Raw genomic sequence first — 16,928 nt, 5'->3', positions numbered from 1 at the left:
CTGCGAGAAACAGTGACTCTGCCTTCCCGGCATCATTGAAAACCACGTTCTCACGGCAGCAAAAGGGTGGATGTGATTCTGAATCTGAACCAGAACGATCACTACGGACCCAGCGGCATCCCCCCTTATAAGAAAACCTGCTTCTAGTCCACTGGAAGGGCTGCCCCCCGCCAACCGCCCCCAGGACACGAGAGGCCCTCGCCCCCCACCAGGGGCTGGGAGACCCTCCCCTTGGGCTCAGGCGCTCGGGCCTGGTGTCTCTAAGTATGACCCTCAGGTGCAGGTGCGGGGCTCAAAGTCCCTGGCAGCTCTCTGGCCCTCAAGGCCTTGACCCCGGGGGGTCGCCTGCTGCCCCTGCCACCCCTCCCAGCCAGGCACCCGACCTTTCGTCTTTGCGTCCCACGTCCCGTACTCCCAGACATAACGTCTTCAGTCACAGGGGCTCACCCCTGCTCAGCCCGGCACCCCTGCTCCGTGGGTGGCCCTGGGTGAGCCTCGGTCTCCCATCTGTGACACAGAGGGCCCCCTTGCTTTGGGGGCCACACACGAACAGGAGAGTTTGAGTGGCGGCCCTGTGAGTGGCCACCAGGGTCCCCTTCTCCCCCCAGCAGGTGCCCCGCACACAGAGCCTCCCGTCATGGCTGGAGGTGAACGGAAAACTTTAATGGAAGGGAAAGGCTTTGTGGGACGTCTGTGAGACAAAATCTAGAGCCAGGAGCCCCGGGCCGGAGGTGGTGGGGCCTCGGTGTCACACGGCCAGAGGCCCTAGTACTTGAGTAGCCAGCGAGGCTTGTCCGAGCTCAGCGACGTGAAGTAGGACCACCACCAGGGCTTGCTCCCGCCGGCGCCAGGCTGCCTCCGGGCCCCGAGGGGCTCCCCGTGTGGGCCGGTGCCTGCTGGCGGGTCTTGGAGCCCCGGCCCGCCTCTCCGAGGGCCCTGAAGGAATTTCTTGGGTCCAGTCCCCAGAGGCTGCAGAATGAAGTCCACACGGCCGGCCCTCTTCATCCGAGCAGGGATGGTGACTTTCTTGATGACCTTGGAATAGCCAGGAGCTTGAGCGATGACAATGTGGGACCCGGGGGGCAGCAGTCTCCAGTAGTCGCCATCTGGGGCTGTTGACAAACAGAATAAAGTGACTCCTAGCCTTGGGCCCCGAGCCAGCCTGGAGCGATGGGTGACGGGCGTCGGAGGGAGCATTGGCCTGGAGGGCAGACAGGCCCCAAACTTATGCCGGCCTCTGTCATGACCTGGAATGGCCTTCCCAGCACCTCTCTCTGTCAAACTCCTACTCATCCCTCAAAGCCCTTCTTAGGCACCACCTCCCCTCTGAAGCCTCCCCAGGCCTCCCCAGGCCTCCATCCCCAACCCACACGGTTGGCCACCCCTCCCTGCCTGCACCAGGCATTGCACATCGCAATGTACCAAAATGTTCGAATCAGCCGTGAAGTGCCCACCGGCACTGGGAGCCCATGAGGGGCAGGCCCATTCATCGGTGGGATGTAAACTTGGGCTGCAAACACAGGGGCTCGTGGGCCGCAGGCAGCTCCCCTGGCACAGGTATTTCTCAACAAACCTGGAGTCTGCGTCCTTGTTCCTGGGCCTGAGCGGAGTCTCCCAGGCCCTTGTGCAACAGCAGGCACAGACCCAGGTTCCCTCCCACCCTCACCTGCCAGGTGGGTGGAGGATGAGTGAGTCACCTTGAACAGCGTGGGGACACTGTGAACACTCGTGGGAGCCAGTGGCCAGGACAACAGCCCAGAAAGGCGCTCACCTGTGGTGATGTCGTGGCGGATGCCCTTGATGGAAATTCGGGCGTTTTTGACTGGCTTGCCGAACTTGTCCATCACCACCCCTTTGATGCCCCGGTGCACCTGAAGGGGCCAGAGAGAGGCTGAGTATGTGGGGTGCAGAGAGACTGGGTGGCACCCCACCAGTCCCCAGATGTCTCTCTGCAGAGCCCACCCTCACCTTGCCTTGAGTACATCCCTCCCCTCCCTGTGGGTGTGTGGACAACCCACAGTCCCGCTGGAGAGTCTGGCTGCCGGCACCTCCTGGGCAGCGGGCAGCGGGCAGGAAACCTTCAAAACCCGAGGGCCGAACTCCCCGCCTCCGTGATCAGAGTCCTGGCTGGCTCCTCTCTGAGTTGAGGTCCCCAAGGCAGCACCAGCCGCCAGGAAGACACGGGCCGGGGTTCGGGCCCTGGCGTCGGCCCCGGCTGTGGCCCTGACCTACTCTCTGACCGTGTACAGGCTACCCAGCATCCTCGGTGTGGTGGCCCCACCTGGAAAGCGGGGTCACGTGGCCTGCCGGGGTGCTGCTGCAGAATAAGGCCACATAAAACCACGGGCGGTGCCAGAGTAGGGACATGGGACCTGCACCACCCATTGCACCGGCCCGAGCGTTCGCCTGCCGCTCCAGCACACGGCCCCGGGCTGGGCAGGGACGCTCCCCTTCCCCAAAGTGAAGCCCTCCCGGCACTGCCGCAGCCTGCTCACGCCTCTTCTGGGAAAGTCGGCGACATGCAAGCCAGACCGCCGCCGCTCCATTGGCCGGGGACAACGTGGGCCCACAGGTCACGTGGGATGGGGCCAGGACGACTGGGTGGGAGGGGGCTCAGCACAGTGAGGCCGGTCTCTCCCAGGATGCTGCACCTCCCACTGAGTGGGCTCCAACCCCTGAGCAATGCTTCTCCCCTTCAACACACAGCTCACACCCCTCTTCCTCCAGGAAGCCCTCCCTGATGACTGGCCACATCAGGGAGCTCCTCTGGGGTCTCATGGTCCTGCGCGTCCACTCTCCCAGCCCTGACCTCACAGTGATGTCACTCAGTGTCCTCCTCTCCTGAACGTGAGGGCAGAGGTCAGACACATAGTAGGGCCTTGTTTCATCTCAGTGCGCCCCAGCTGGATTCTACTCCATCCTTGCTCTCAGGCTGAGGGGTCATCTTCCTGCAGAGCTAGGACGGGGAGCTCTCTGGCTGGGAAGGAGAGATGGTGAGTGCCCTGCCCCACATTCTCTACCGGGGGGATGGAGACACCCACCCGAGGCCTGGTCAGCATCACTGGGAACAGGGCCTCAATGGGCCACGACAGGCTCGATCCTTATCACAAGGCCGGGCCCGGCTTTCCCGAGGGGTCGGCCTCGGGGGCAGCCACGCCCGGCGCATGCTGCCCAGCCTTCCGCAGAATCTTGCTCGCTATTAAATCTTCATATCCCAAGACTTCACATACAATATCCTCAGAGCGATCCCAGCTCCACTGAAGGCTCCTTAAAACCCATTTTCCGCAGACAGCCATAAAATGAGATGAGCGCAGGGTCTGGCCCCGAGCTGTGATTGAATGATGGCCGGCTGCGCGGCTGGAGGCCGCGGGCACAGCCGCCCACAAGTAGCTCGCACGCTGGTGACGCCCAGTGGTCGTCTGGGCTTCTCTCCTGTTGCTGCTGACTGAGAGGTACTGACCGGGAGGTACTGACTGGGAGGAAGGCTCCCGATCTCTCCAGGAAGGAGGGAGGCTGCGGACAGGCCTGGGGTTTGGGGCAGCCGGGCCGAGTCCGAGCGCTGGGCATGGCTGGGGGACAGCAGACAGACAGGCTCCGGCTGTCTGACAGCCACCGCCAGTGGCCCAGTGAGCCAGACTGGCCCCGTCCCTCCCTGGCACCCACCCCTCCGTCTGCTGCCCAGGAGGGCCGTCAGGGTTTGAGGCCATGTGTGGGGGCGTCCCCTGCACAGCACTGCGCACGCACCACCCCCCTGGGCCACCCACTTCCTCCCCCAGAGCCTGCTTCTCCCTGGAACGTGGTGCCGATAAGCACTGTGTGTGGTTTTTTTTAATGTTTGGAAAAAATGTAGCAGAGGCTTCTACAAAACCACTGCTCTCTTTCACGCCGACCCCCTCCGTTCCTCTCATGCCGTTACCTTACCCAGAGCCCCAAGACACCCCCGACTGTGAGCCACGCTGGGGACACTGAGCAGGTGGCAGGGCTGGGAAAGGTGGCTGGCCAGGCATCTGGCATTCTAGTTCCTGCTCTGTCACCCAAGGCTTGAGAGGGTTGTCATTAGGGACATGCTCCGAGGCCCCCACTCACTGCCACTCAGCTATTTCTGGGTGACCTCAGTAGGCCCCGCCCCCTGCCCCACCAGCCTGTGGCATCCTGTCCGAGGGGCCAACTGCCCGAGGCCCAGACCACACAGCCAGCCTGCTGCCCAGTGCGATCGCCCAGGCCTCACCCTACCCAGTGCCCACCGCGTCCTCCAGCCACCCGGACCCTCGCCCACAGCCCCCCCATCTCTCCTCATCCCTTCACCTTTCCCCTAGTCCTTCAAGACACAGCCCAGGCGATGCCTCCTCCAGGAAGCCCCTGGGCCTCTTGTGCAGGGTCAGGTGTCTCCCCTGGGCTGCCCCTGACTCACTCCTTGGTCAGTTGTGCCCCTTTAGGCTCCGAGACTGTGGCTTATGCCCCCTGGTGGTGACCCGTGCAGGGCATGACCTGGGGTGGAGCCGGTGAGCTTTGGTGGTAAACAGGTGCTTGACTAGGAAGTGGAATACGTCTGCACGCGTGGGCTCGGAGCCCACCACGCAGCACCACGGGGGAGGTGCAGGCCAGAGCCAGGCCCCCGGCTCACCGTCTCCACGAAGTTCAGGAGCGGCTCCTTGTTGTGCTGCCAGAGCGTGTAGAGGGCCTCCTCCGGCGGGAACTTCACGCAGCCCAGCTCCACCGTGATCTCGAAGCAGTTGCTGTGCAGGTAGTTGAAGTCGGACATGCCTGCGGCACCGGGGAGGGGCAGCTGAACTCGGCCACGGCGGCGCACCACCCCCGACGTCACGGGTGCCGGGGGCCAGCGTCCCATCCCCACTCCAGAGGTCAGGGGACTTCGGTGCAGGGGCTGGGGCCCGCAGGGCAGGGGGCTAGCTGCACTTTGAACTGAGGCGGTGCGGTGCCCAGGTCAGCCACCCCTCAGCGGTGGCGGGGAGCCCGAGCTGACCTCCAGTATAGCCGCCGAGCGTGTGTGGCCAGACCGAGGGCCCTCCCCTGGCCTGGACCCTGTGGTAACCGCGTGCATTTACCCAGATGGCCCTGGGAACAGCCCAGGGAGGAAGGTCCTGTCGCTTCCGTGTCTGGGGGCACACAGCCTCGCCGGCCGGACAGACACCAAGGATGTGTCAGAGAGAGGCTCCCAGACAACTCGGACTGACCGCTGCCCCACCCACTTCCACCCACCTGCCTCTGGGGTTTCCTGGTCAGCAGAGGCTGTGGCCACTGACCACCATCCGACTCTGGCCCTGATGGGGCAGCCCTGTGCCCAGGGCATCTGGGACCCCCCCACCTTAGTAAGTCAGGGCTGCCTCGGAGCGTGGGGCCAGGTGCTGCTGTTTCTGACCTGACATTCGGGCCCACGGCACAGCCACACACCCATTGTTCGGGTACTTCCGGCCCGGGCACCGTGCTGAAGCTTGCAGCCCTGGGCATCAGGGAAGCCTGGGGGCCGAGTTCCGAGGGAGGGGACGCTGCTCTGCCCCGGGGAGGGCAGCAGGGGAGAGTCCGCTGAGCAGGGGTGAGCTGCCCTCAGAACGGGGCCACCCCCTGCCCACGCACGAGCAGGGAAGGACAGGCTCCTCGCAAGCCCTGCCACCTGTGCGGTGGCCCTGAGCAGGTGCTCCCACCTGAGCCCATTTCCACAGCTGCCAAACAGCAGGAACAGCGAGTGCCCTGCGGGTGTGCCAGGCAGGCAGGCGGAGCACTGAGGCGGGAGCACGCGTGCAGCCTGGGGGGCGGTGGTGGGGCAGCCCCAGGCCGCACAGGGCAGCACATACACCCACAGGGCTCTGGGCCCCATCCTCACCCAGCACAGGTTCCCAGAACAGAAACCAGGCGTCCCATTCAAGCTGAATTTTGGAGAAACAACGAATAGGGTTTGAGTGAAGCACGTGTCCCCAGCAGCATCAGGGACACACTTATCCAGCTCTGCAAAGATCATCAGCATTTCTCCAAAATTTGAGTTTCACTGGGAGTCCTGGACTCCATGGGGCAGCCCACGATAGCCCTCAGGGGCGAAGCAGAACTGGACAGAGGGGGGTCCCGAGATGCAGTGGTCACTAACCAGAACCGGCAGGGGGAGTCCCAGGTCCTGTTCTGCCACCAGCAACGAGGACCGAAGCCCAGCGCCATCTCCCCATCTCCCTTCCCCCGAGTGTGTCCCGGAGCCCAGGTGTATCTTTGCAGCTCCCAGAAAAAGCTGCTACAGGAGGTGCTAGGCCCCACCCCCACCCCCGCAGGGCCTCACCTCCGGTGAAGCTGTACCAGTCCGCCCCGTTGATGATGCTGCCCCTCTTCAGGAAGTTGCCCCCACACCTGTTCTCCGACCTGTCCATCATCATGGGGTGGACGTCAGCATAGGCTCTGGCCAGCAACTTGAACATCTGGAAAGAACACCAGAAGGTGGGGTGCCCTGCAGTCTGCCCTCCGAGCTGGGCGCAGTGGGGGGGCCTCCCCAGTGGACACCTGCAACGCAGGTAATGGAGGGGAACCGGTGAGTGGAGGTGGCCAGACTCAGGGCACCTCGGAGCCGGGAGTGGGTGGGTGAGGCTTGGAAAACCGGGACCCAGGCCGTGGAGAAGACCAGCCTGCCCGGCTCCGCCCCCTGTGACCCTGGGGACACCAAGCTCCCTCCCACTGGGCTGCAGACTGGGTCCAGGGGCTCAGGGGGCAGCGCGGACTTGGAGTCCAACTCAGAAGGGGAAATTCCTGCAGAGCAGGCAGGTACAAGGGACGGATGGTGGGGATCGGTGGCAGGGGGCCACGGCCAGCCTGAGTGAATGCTGCCCTGAGGTGCTGGCCCTCATCCACCGGGTGCCATGGGAGTTTGGGGGTGACCTGGGACATGCTGGCCAGCCCCGAATCAGCTCCCCTGCTCCCCGACACCCCTCCCGGGACCCTGGTTTCCACAGAGACCACCACAGGCTACAGGGCTCTGGAGAATCGATTGCCGATTGATGGCTGGTGGGGAAGACGCTTGGTTTTCTGGCTCTGCAGGGACTCTTTGAGGTGAACATCCCCCCGGGAACATCTTCCCGTGTCTATCCCTGGGATTCAGAGATGCTGAGCCTGGAGCCAGGGGCTCCTTCCACCCAGGGACACAGGCCTCACCCAGTTGCGGGCCCTGTGCTCTGACAGCCACCAGGGGACCACGCAGCCACGGGGGGGGGGGGGGGGGGGGGGCACTTACTGAGCAAGGAGCCCAGAACCTGGCAGCCCTGCAGCCCAAGGCCTGTGGGGCTGCAGTGGATGAGTGACGAGGGAGGGAGCGAGGGGCTGGGCCACCAGGTGGGTCAGGGAGTGAAGGCGCCTGCCCCATCACCCGCCCCACCCCCACCTCAGGTTTCCACCCACAGAACAGCCCGCAGGGATCCACTCCCACCCTTCCCGGACCAGCCCGCCCAAGCTCCAGTCGCTGGGAGAGGCCCAGGCAGCTTCAGGGGAGAGTGGGGCTGGGGTGGGTCCTGTTGTCACCGGAGGCAGGACCAGGGAGGGACAGCGAGGCCGGGACAGAGGGCCTCCTCCTTCCGGATTCCCGCCGGATCAACTGCAGCCGTTCCCAGGGCCTGAGGCGCACACCCGGCTCTGCGGCTGTCATACGCGCTGCGGCACTGCCCTCTGCTGGCGTCTCCCAGAACCACCCTCCCCGGGACCAGGAGACACCAGGTGTCCTGGTGGAAGAAGGGCAGGTGGCCAGTCCCCACCGGACACCCCCAGACAAGGACACTGATGCAAGGTGGGTGCAGCCAGAGGAGAGGGGGGGTGCTCCCCCGGGGGGCTCGAAGGCTTCCTGGAGCCGGGGGAGGGCACTTTGGAGCTGGGCCTGGAAGCCCCCCAGTGGTTCAGTGACCCTGGGCCAGTCCCAAGGCACCGCCCGCAGCGGGGCGTCCCCTGCGCCCTCCGCACCCACCTCTCACCTTCTCGTCAGGGGTGGGGGAGAACATCTTCTCCTCGTGGGGGTGCTGGGAGAAGTCGAAGGGGTAGGACACCACCAGGTCGCCCCCGTGCAGGCTGGCCGACAGCACGAAGGGGACGGTCCGCATCCACTTCATGATGGCCTTCGTCTCCGGGGCCACCTGCCAGGGCGGGGCGGGCTGTCCTCAGGACCCGGTGCCACCCGCTGGCCGCCCGGGGCCAGTGCCTGACCTGTGGGCCTGGGTTCAGGCACCACAGGGCTCACGCCCACCCTGGTCCTCCTGCCTGCCGGTCCTCCTACCTCTGAGGGACATCACCTCCTCCAGGCAGCCCTCCGGGGCACCTGACCCTGAGCACCTGCCAGGCTCTGGGGGCTTTCAACACAAGCTCCCCGAAAGCCACCAACGCCCCGGAAGGGGCTGTCCTCTGAGGGCGAGGCTTGAACCGCCAGGATCTCGTGTCCTGGGGAGGGACCACACCAGAGGCTCCCCAAATGAGTGAGACCCTCAGATGGGTGTGCAGCTGGGCAGGGCGGCTCCTACCTTACCCCACCAGTAGTGCTGAGGGACGGCGATGTGGTCGGTGCGTGTGCCGCGGGACGAGGCCAGGCGGTAGAACTCGGAGGTCAGGTCGGGGAAGTTGCGGTTCAGATCCAGGTTCTGCGAGTTCTGCCTCCCACTGGTCCACCCGTTGTAGCCGGCACCCTGCAACCCAGGCCGCGCCCAGCGGGGGTCAGCTCGCTGGCGCGAATCCTCTGGAGGGCGCAGGGCTGGCCTGAGAGCCGGGCGGGGCCGTGGTTTCCCTCTGGCTGATCCTGATGAGCATGTCCCTCCTTCACCTCCTCTGCCATCTGTCCGGCCCCTCCCGCCCGGCTTCCTTGCTGGCCCTCCAACTTCAGGGCCTGGCCCCGGCGGGAGTGACCCCCAGCTCTCACACAGTTTCCCACCTCCTGCGGGGCAGGAACCACCGACCCCCAGCCAGCGCTCGCCCTCTCTTGAGCCCTTCCTCACCCTTTGTCTTCCTCAAGTGTGCACCACCTTTGTGACACCCACAGAGTCACCTCACCTGTCCCCCCCTGCCCAAGCAGGACTCGCCGATGTTGCTGCCTGCTGGACTCTCGCCCCCCAGGTGGGGACGCACGCGGACCCTCCCTGGCTGCTAGTGAACCAGTGAATGAGTGAATGGGATGTTGGAGACGCAGCCCTCGCCACACTGCCCGGGGGTGGGGGGCGCTCACCTCGGCAGCCGCCACCTCATAGCCGTCGGGGTTCATGGAGGGCAGCAGGTGGATGCGGGTGGTGTTGAGCAGGCGCTGGATGCGGGGATTGCCCAGCAGGTACTCGGAGCACAGGTACTGGGCCAGGTAAATGAGCATCTCCCGGCCCGACACCTCGTTGCCGTGGATGTTGCCAATGAGTTTCACCTCGGGCTCCACTGGGGGGAGACACGGTGACCAGGGGTCGCCTCAGATCCCGGGGCTCTCCCCAGCCCGAGGGCCCCCTTGGCAGGGTCGCCAGCTGTTCAGGTACTGAATCGTGCTTGGTTTGGCCCCGGCATCTCCGTGGCTAACGAGGTCTCATTGAGCTCGCTGCCTCTGCTGAGCTCATTCATTACGTTTGGCCAAAATGAGTAGCACCATGGATCAGGGCGTTGGTTAGTCATGCGTGGTATCGCTGATGGCCATGCTTCAGTGTGGAAGAAGGTATACCTCGGTGCTTGGATGGAGAGGCAGACAGCCAACAAACAAATAAATGAATGGAAAGAGGAGAAAGACAGGAAGGAGGGAAAGAAGGAAGAGAGAGGGAGGGAGGGAGAAAGAGAGTGGGTGGGTGGGGACATGGGTGGGTAGAGGACAGATGGGTGGGGGGGATGGTAGGTGGATGGGTGGTGGGTGGGTGGGGGGATGGATGGTGGGTGGGTGGGTGGGTGGATGGTGGGTGGATAGATGGACAGATGGGTGGGTGGGTAGATGGTGGATGGTGGGTGGGTAGGGGGATGGGTGGTGGGTGGGTGGGTGGATGGTGGGTGGGGGGATGGATGGTGGGTGGGTGGGTGGATGGTGGGTGGATAGATGGACAGATGGGTGGGTGGGTGGTGGGTGGGTGGGTGGGGGATGGATGGTGGGTGGGTGGGTGGGTGGTGGTGGGGTGGATGGTGGGTGGGTGGGGGATGGATGAATTCTGGGGGAGAAAGCAGACCAAGAGCCTGGCAGCCCCACTAGCTGTGTGTGGGACCTTGGATGAGTCACATCTTCTCTCTGACCCTCACATTACTCATCTGAAAGGAGATGTCTCCCTCCCTGGCATGTGTGGCCCAAGAACTTGCAGCTGTGGGGGCAAACCCTCACCCCCCAAATCTGGCAGGTGTGAAGGCCCCTGGCTCTTCCACTGCAGCCAGTCCTGTGTGCTGCACTGAAGCCCATCTGAACCGGGCAGAGCCCATCTGCAGCTTGCAGCCTGCAGCCTGCAGCCTGCACAGCGGGACAGGCAGGAGGCGGGCCGGCCCTGGAGGCCGAGGGGCTGCATGACCTCTGACCCCTGTCCCTGCTGCCCAAGCCAGGAGGATGGGAACTGGACCAAGGGTGTCCAGCCCAGCAAAGGGGCCGGGCTGCTTCACTAAGATGAGTGTTTTCCAGTAACTCATAAGGACCCCGGGTTGAAGACACTCAGCTTCCAGATGGACCCCGGCTGACTCACAAGGTCATAGGGACGAGGCCAGGGGAGGACTATCCTCACCCGTCATCCCCTAAAGAGGCCCGGACAAGGGCAGTGCCTCGGTGCTCTCAGCGCCCCAAGGGGGAGTGGGATTCATTGTCACCTCTGCAGGAGGCAGGCTGCAGGGCCCCTGGGCTTCACTGCTCCTTGGCCAGCAGTCCCCATTCCAGGGCTGTGCCCTCCTTCCCACGTCCCCTCTACTCCCGGGGACTCGGCCCAGTGGCGCCACCTGGCCGTTGGGATGTGTCTGTGCGGGAGCGCAGGCCGAGCAGAGCCCTGGGGCCTGGGCCCCTACCCGGTCCCCAAACACCAGGGACTTTGACTCCAGTCCTGGGCCCCGGCTGGTGCACCCGGCGGCCAAGCAGGCCCGGCCTCCTTTCCCCGAGCGGGCTGGTGTCCCGGCCTCTCCTGGGGCGTGGACTACGACAGTGGCTTACTCAGCTCGTGCTGGCCCGGGCGCACCGAGAGCTCTATGACCAGCAGCTCCTTGCCGTCGAAGCTGCGCCCGATGCTGTAGGTCCTGGCGACGTGGGGGCAGCGGGCCGCCGTCCGCTTCAGCACGCGCACCATCTGGGCGTAGGAGTGGTGGGTGAAGTCAATGAAGGTGGAAGGCAGGCCGGAGGGGGACGGCGCGTCCTCCGCGTCCAGGCCTCCTGTGGGGGACAGGGGAGGGGGCAGGGTCAGCTTCCAGAGCCTGCAGCCCACCCACGGACCGCGATCTGCCTGCCCGCACCTGCTCCGCCCACCCAGGACTGCCCGGGGCCCTGGCCGCTGCAGCACCCTCTCGGCCCGACCCCCAGCGCACTCTGGCCAGCGGGTCATGTATTAAATTAGAACCCCCCCCAGAACACTTCGTGTCCACAGCTGATAACAGCACCCAACAGATGCAAAGAGCAACGCAGTTCCTACCCTTCTTGTGAATACGGAGGGAAAGACAGGTCTGCAGGACCCTCAACCCCCCAAACCTGCTGTTTGTCACGTGGTCTCCTGGTGGTGTCTGTTTCCTGGGACACCTGCCGTGACCAGGTTGGCGGGGTCCCTATCTGCCTCGGTCACTCAGCATCCAGATAAGAAAGTGTCCACCCCCTGGGTCAGTGGCGACAGCTCCGAAAGGCTCCGTCCAGCTCACACTCTACTACCTGGGGGGCTGCAGTTGTTTGCTGCCCGGACCCCAGGGCAGGGCAGGGGCCTGGGGGAGGGGAGGTGGGGGCAGGGCGGGGGGGAGGGAGCAGCAGGGTCTCTTTCCTCATACTGCACTTCTAAAAGTTTCCTTAGGAGAAATTCCTGGGCTCCGGGGCCTGGGGAACCACAGCCAGCTCTCACTATCGTGCACGCCCAAGGCCCGGCACCCTGCCCGCCCCGTCCCTGTCTCCGGAGTCCCTGCCTGACCCTCGCAGGTCCGGGCAGGCTGGTCCCTGGGGTGAGCTAACAGCTAATCTTCCTCCCAGTGTCTCACTTGCCCAGTGGTTTTATTTGTACTCAAAATGGTCTCGAGGAGGAAGAAAGCAGACAGAACCAGCAATTTGGTGCCGGACTTGCCCAGAATAATCTCTTTCAGTCTGAGTCTGTGGGCTTTCCCAGGGCGGGCGGGCCTGGCCCACGCAGAGCCTGGCTTCCCCACTCGGGTGCCCGCCCCGCCTCACCGCCTCCCGCTCGTCTCCGGCCGCTGCACACACAGAGTGCTACCCTCGGGTGGGACCCACTGCCTCTGCACAGCGGCCCTTGGAGAAGGTAGTGTCCCACACAGCCAGGGAGCGGCGGAACCAGAATGGGGGTCACTGGAGGCCAGCCGAGACTCGGCTGTGTCCCCGCAGCCCCCGACATCCTCCACGTCCCAGCACCAGCCTGCGCGCAGCAGGTGCTCAGAGGCGTTTGGGGGCTGGACGGTCAGTCCCTCCCTCAGCCTGGTCCACGCCCAGAGCCCCTCTGCCATCGGCACAGCGGGGTGTGGGCTGTCGTGGGGTGCAAATGAGACCCCATGTGTGGCGCTCGCCCCAGGTCACACAACTTCGCTGTTCGCCTGGTGACCTGAGTGCACAAGAGGCCAGAAGCTGATGTCCTACCCCATCCGGCGCACACACTGGCTACACATGGCTGTTTATACTTAAGCTTAAATTTATTAGAATCAAATCAAGTAAAAACTCAGACCCTCGGTTGCACTAGTCACATTCCAAGCTCAGTGGCCACGTCTGCCTGGGACAGCATAGAAAGGACGGTCACCAAGGTGGGAACCTGTGCGCCGGCCACCAGAGATGGCTCTGTGCCCAGAGGCTAGGCGCCCACGGCCCCTCTCCTTCTGACCTGCTCTGGGAGGCCCAGCAGAGGGCACAGCAGGCCTGTGGTTAAAAGTGTGGAGAGGCTTTTGGCCCAGCTCCATGCAGGGCTTTGGTACCCCTCCCCCCTCAGCACCACTGCCGGGAAGCCCTCCAGGACTTCTTCACCACTGCCCAGGGCTGCCCGCTCCATGTCTGCTGGTTTGTCTACCCCAGGAACCAGAGCCCATCGCTCTGCAGCCCCTCTCGCAGCTTCCTGGAGCCAACCGAGTCCCGTGGACCCTTCTTCTGTGGGTCTGGCCGCTGGGCGGTGTCCTACCAGCGGACTTGCAGGTGCCCTGCAGGCCCCAGCCCCAAGCCCAGGGCAGCCAGGGAAGGGCAGCCAGGGAAGCGCAGCAGGGGACTTCGGTCAAGGCGGCTGGCTGCCTGGACAGCTGCGCTCTCCACACCTGCGCTCCTGCACCGCCCGGCTGGAGCGCTTGGCCCGCTTGGACTCAACGGCCCTCCTGGGCCGCCCGGACAGCCGCCTGCTCAGCACCAGGGCCCGGGGCTCCGCCACCCTGTGTACCTCTCAGCTTCTCCAGCGGGTCGTGGCAGCCTTCCTCCTCGTCCTCAAAGTAGCGGCCGCAGTCCAGGAAGTAGGGCCAGGCCATGTCGATGGCGTCGAAGGCGGGCAGGCAGGCCTCCCGCAGGGCCCGGCAGATGTGCCGGCAGGGCCTGCGCACCCGGCCGGCCTCGCACCGCGGCGCCAGCACCGCGCAGCCCAGCAGCCGCAGGTCCGGGTTGCATTGGCCCTCCAGCAGGTGGTGCAGGACACTCAGCAGGATGTACTCGGAGCTGGACTCCACTGCCTCCCGGGTCCGGTGCTCCAGCGGGGTGGGGAAGGCCGTCTGGCTGTAGGCCACGTCCCGGCAGGCGCTGAGCTGCAGGTCCACACACGTGGCTGTGGGGGCGGGGGACTGGGTCAGGCCCTCCCCCGGGGATGCGGAGGACCCACAGGGGTGTCTGTCAGACGCTCCCTGAGGGCCCGCTGTGCCCAAACAGACCCACCCAGGCTGGGGCCCATGGGGAGGGGGACACCCCCTGCCACTGCCGCAGTCTGGCCGGGGAGGGACGGGGACAGGGCTGCTCTGGAGGGAAGAACAGAGAAGGCCGTGCTTGGGCTGGGCTCAGTGGCTCTCTGGTGGGCAGGCCGGGCTCAGGGTCTCAGCCCCCGAGTCTGTGAAATGGGAGCAGAGAGCCGGTCTTGCCGGGGTCGGGGGGTTGCCACCTTAGGGCACGTCCTTGACTTTTGCGTTGGTAAGATATTTTTCTGCTCTTAAAAAAAAAAAGGCTAGTCCTTCCACCGGGAAGAGAGCAGAGGCCGGATCTGGCCGCGGGAGCCTGGAAGGCATCTGCTCCTGAGCCCTGCAGATGCACGAGACCTCCCGACCCACCTGGAGGTCAGCGCCCCCTCCCTCAGTTTACTGAGGGGGGATCGGGCTGAGGGGTGGGGCTCCGCCCAGCCCAGGCTCAGCAGGTGCCCGCACCTAAGAGGGCTGAGCCCAGGACACAGAGGGGACTGCAAGTCTCAGTGGCCTCACTTCAAGGCTGGACCTGGCCTGTGCAGTCCAGCTGGGGAGTGGGCAGCAGGCAGCAAGGGGCAGCGGAGCAGGGAGATGGGGAAGGGTCAGCCAGTCCTAGCGACCGGCCTCCGTGGCCCACACTTGCGGTCTCGTCTCACTTCTAGCTGCTGAAGAAGCAGTTTGGACTCGATTACTGGGCCACCACACTACGTACCGGCGTCTGCGGCCGACGGCTGGTGGCAGCCACCTGCAAAGAGAGAGCCAGCTGCGTGAGTTAGGGGTGTGGTTCGGAGAAAACGCAAAACCCTGTCTGTGGCGGGCCGCTGTTACACCTCTTGCCCACAAGGTGTCAGTGTTTCTCCAGCCGAGGGACGGAGGCTGCGAGCTGGCGGGTCTGAAGCTTAGGATGGGTCGGTCACTCCTCCGGGCCAGGGCCTCTCACACAGGGGAAGCCTGAGTGAGGTCAGAGAGGGCGCACCACCGCCCAAGGCTATGCAGCAAGTGTCAGAGCCAGAATTTGAACCCAGACCTGCCCCTAGGGGCGTGAAAGTGTCCTCGGCCCCCAGGCTCCCGGTGGGTGAAGACCTGGAGACCTCACCAGGAGAGGGTCTGGCTGGCTCCCAGCCCTGGGCGTGGGAGGTGGGGACTGGAGACAGCCCTTGGATGCCCGATGCCAGCTGCCCAGCCTCAGCCCGCCCACCTGCAGCCTGGAGGGGGTGGTTGGCTTCCACAGTCCACACTTAGAGGGAAGGTGGGTCTGGGAGGATTTGTTCCAGGAGGAGTCGCTGACGCCAGAGAGGAGGGTGAGGAGGGGTGGCCTGTGATGCCCACGTCCAGGAGAGAGGCACTGCCCCCTGGGAAGGCAGGGCAGAGCGAACTCCCTGGGGAAGAGGGCCCCAGCAGCCTGGAACGCTGGACGTTTCCTGGGGTCCCAGAGGTCCCAGGGAGGGTCTGCCCAGGACATGGTGTGAGTTCTATTGGCAACCCGCCTGAGCACCGGCATGTGCGTGTGCACCCACATACACACGCATGCGCCCGAGCACCTGCCTGGCCCGGGCCTTTCTACAGAAAGGGGGAGGGAGACAAGGCCGCAGTGCACGTGTGTGGGGGGGCACTAGCACCTGCTGCAGGTCCTCAGGTATCCACTCCCCCCCAACCCTGGAGAGGTTCTGAATCTGACACCTTGGACCCTGAGCCCCAGGGCACCCCGCCCGCCGGGGGCAAAGATGTCTGCTGCTGATAAAGACCCTGAGGCAGGGGACTGGCTGAGACCTCACCTTTTCACAGGGAGGGAACCTGAGGCCTGCTGCAGGGAGGGAGGTGTGACCAGGACCCCAAACTTGCTCATGGCCCGCAGCATCAGGTGAGACCAGGCAGGCAAACACACGTCCTGGAGGGTCCCTGGGGTCCCACTCCCTGCCTTCCAGAAGCCCCCACCCCTTCCCAGCCAGGGGACAGCGCTCCTGCCCAGCCCTCTGCGCCCACGTCCGGAGACGCTGCCGTCCACCGCACAGCCGAGCTGGGAGGGAGGGTCCAGGGTTTGTCATGCGCAGAGGCCGCCGCTTCCTGGAAGGATGGACCTCGGATGGCCTGCCCCTGCAAGGTCCTGGCCCCTGCTCCTGGTCCCCCACCTGCAGGGCACCCCACCACCGCTGTGCCCTGACTGGACAAGGACCCCCTGTCTGGACACAGTGTCCCTCTGCTGCCCCAGCTGCTTGTGTGCTCCACTCTGGGGTCCCAGCCTAGAGGTGCTCAGCCAGCCGGTGCCCCATGCGGGGCAGGCCACCGGTCCAACACCGCAGGGCGCCCCTTGGGGATGTTATCTGGGGCCGTGGGTCATGCGGGGGGAAGGCGTTGCCATCTCAGGAGCTGAGTTCTCCCCCAGACTCTTGGTCCGGACCACCTTACCTGCAGGGTCCCAGGTGGGCTCGCACCCAGGCCAGGCAGTGGCAGTGGCGGCCAGCGTGGCTTGGAGCAGCAGCGGCGGCAGCAGCAGCATGGTGGGCGGCGGGCGGCGGCGCCGTGATGTGGCACTGGAGCCTGACCGGGGCGCAGCACACTCCGCTCCCGCCCCCCAGGAGCGGAGTCGGGTTACAGCGAGGCGCCGGCACCAAGCCGGGAGGAGGGGGCGGAGGAGCGACCAGAGCAGCCGCTCTGAGCATTGTCCCGCCCCCAGGGGCGGGCACCCCCCTGGGGCCGGTTCCCTCTCCCACCTGACGACCCTGGGAGCCAACCTCCAAACCCCCGGCTAATCCTGCCTAAAAATCCGGGTTCCCGGCCAGGACTGGGGCCAGCAACCCCGACTGCCTGTGAGCCAGGCCAAGCCGCCCAGCTCTGGGCCTTGTCCCGTGAGAGGGGCGAGGGAGCACCCCATCGCCCCACCCTGTCCAGGGCGTGGGTGCCCCAGAAGGGCTTGTGGGGACCTC

The 16,928-nt window shown here is 65.1% G+C and overlaps 1 protein-coding gene across 1 annotated transcript; it reads right to left on the bottom strand.

The window, feature by feature from the left end:
* Window positions 1-653: 653 nt before the first annotated feature.
* CPZ (carboxypeptidase Z) lies at window positions 654-16,546 on the bottom strand. Its single transcript, XM_037126767.2, has 11 exons — window positions 16,411-16,546; window positions 14,717-14,749; window positions 13,506-13,880; window positions 11,102-11,317; window positions 9,188-9,384; window positions 8,493-8,654; window positions 7,953-8,111; window positions 6,284-6,419; window positions 4,625-4,764; window positions 1,772-1,871; window positions 654-1,112 (listed from the first exon to the last, which is right to left on the bottom strand). The coding sequence occupies exons 1-11, from the start codon at window positions 16,499-16,501 to the stop codon at window positions 766-768; spliced, it is 1,956 nt and encodes a 651-aa protein (XP_036982662.2). The 5' UTR covers window positions 16,502-16,546; the 3' UTR covers window positions 654-765.
* Window positions 16,547-16,928: the final 382 nt, after the last annotated feature.

The sequence above is a fragment of the Artibeus jamaicensis genome, unplaced genomic scaffold, assembly GCF_021234435.1.
Source record: "Artibeus jamaicensis isolate MK-2021 breed Jamaican fruit bat unplaced genomic scaffold, CSHL_Jam_final contig_76, whole genome shotgun sequence".
Taxonomy (NCBI): domain Eukaryota; kingdom Metazoa; phylum Chordata; class Mammalia; order Chiroptera; family Phyllostomidae; genus Artibeus; species Artibeus jamaicensis.
This window is presented reverse-complemented; position numbering and strand designations above follow the sequence as displayed.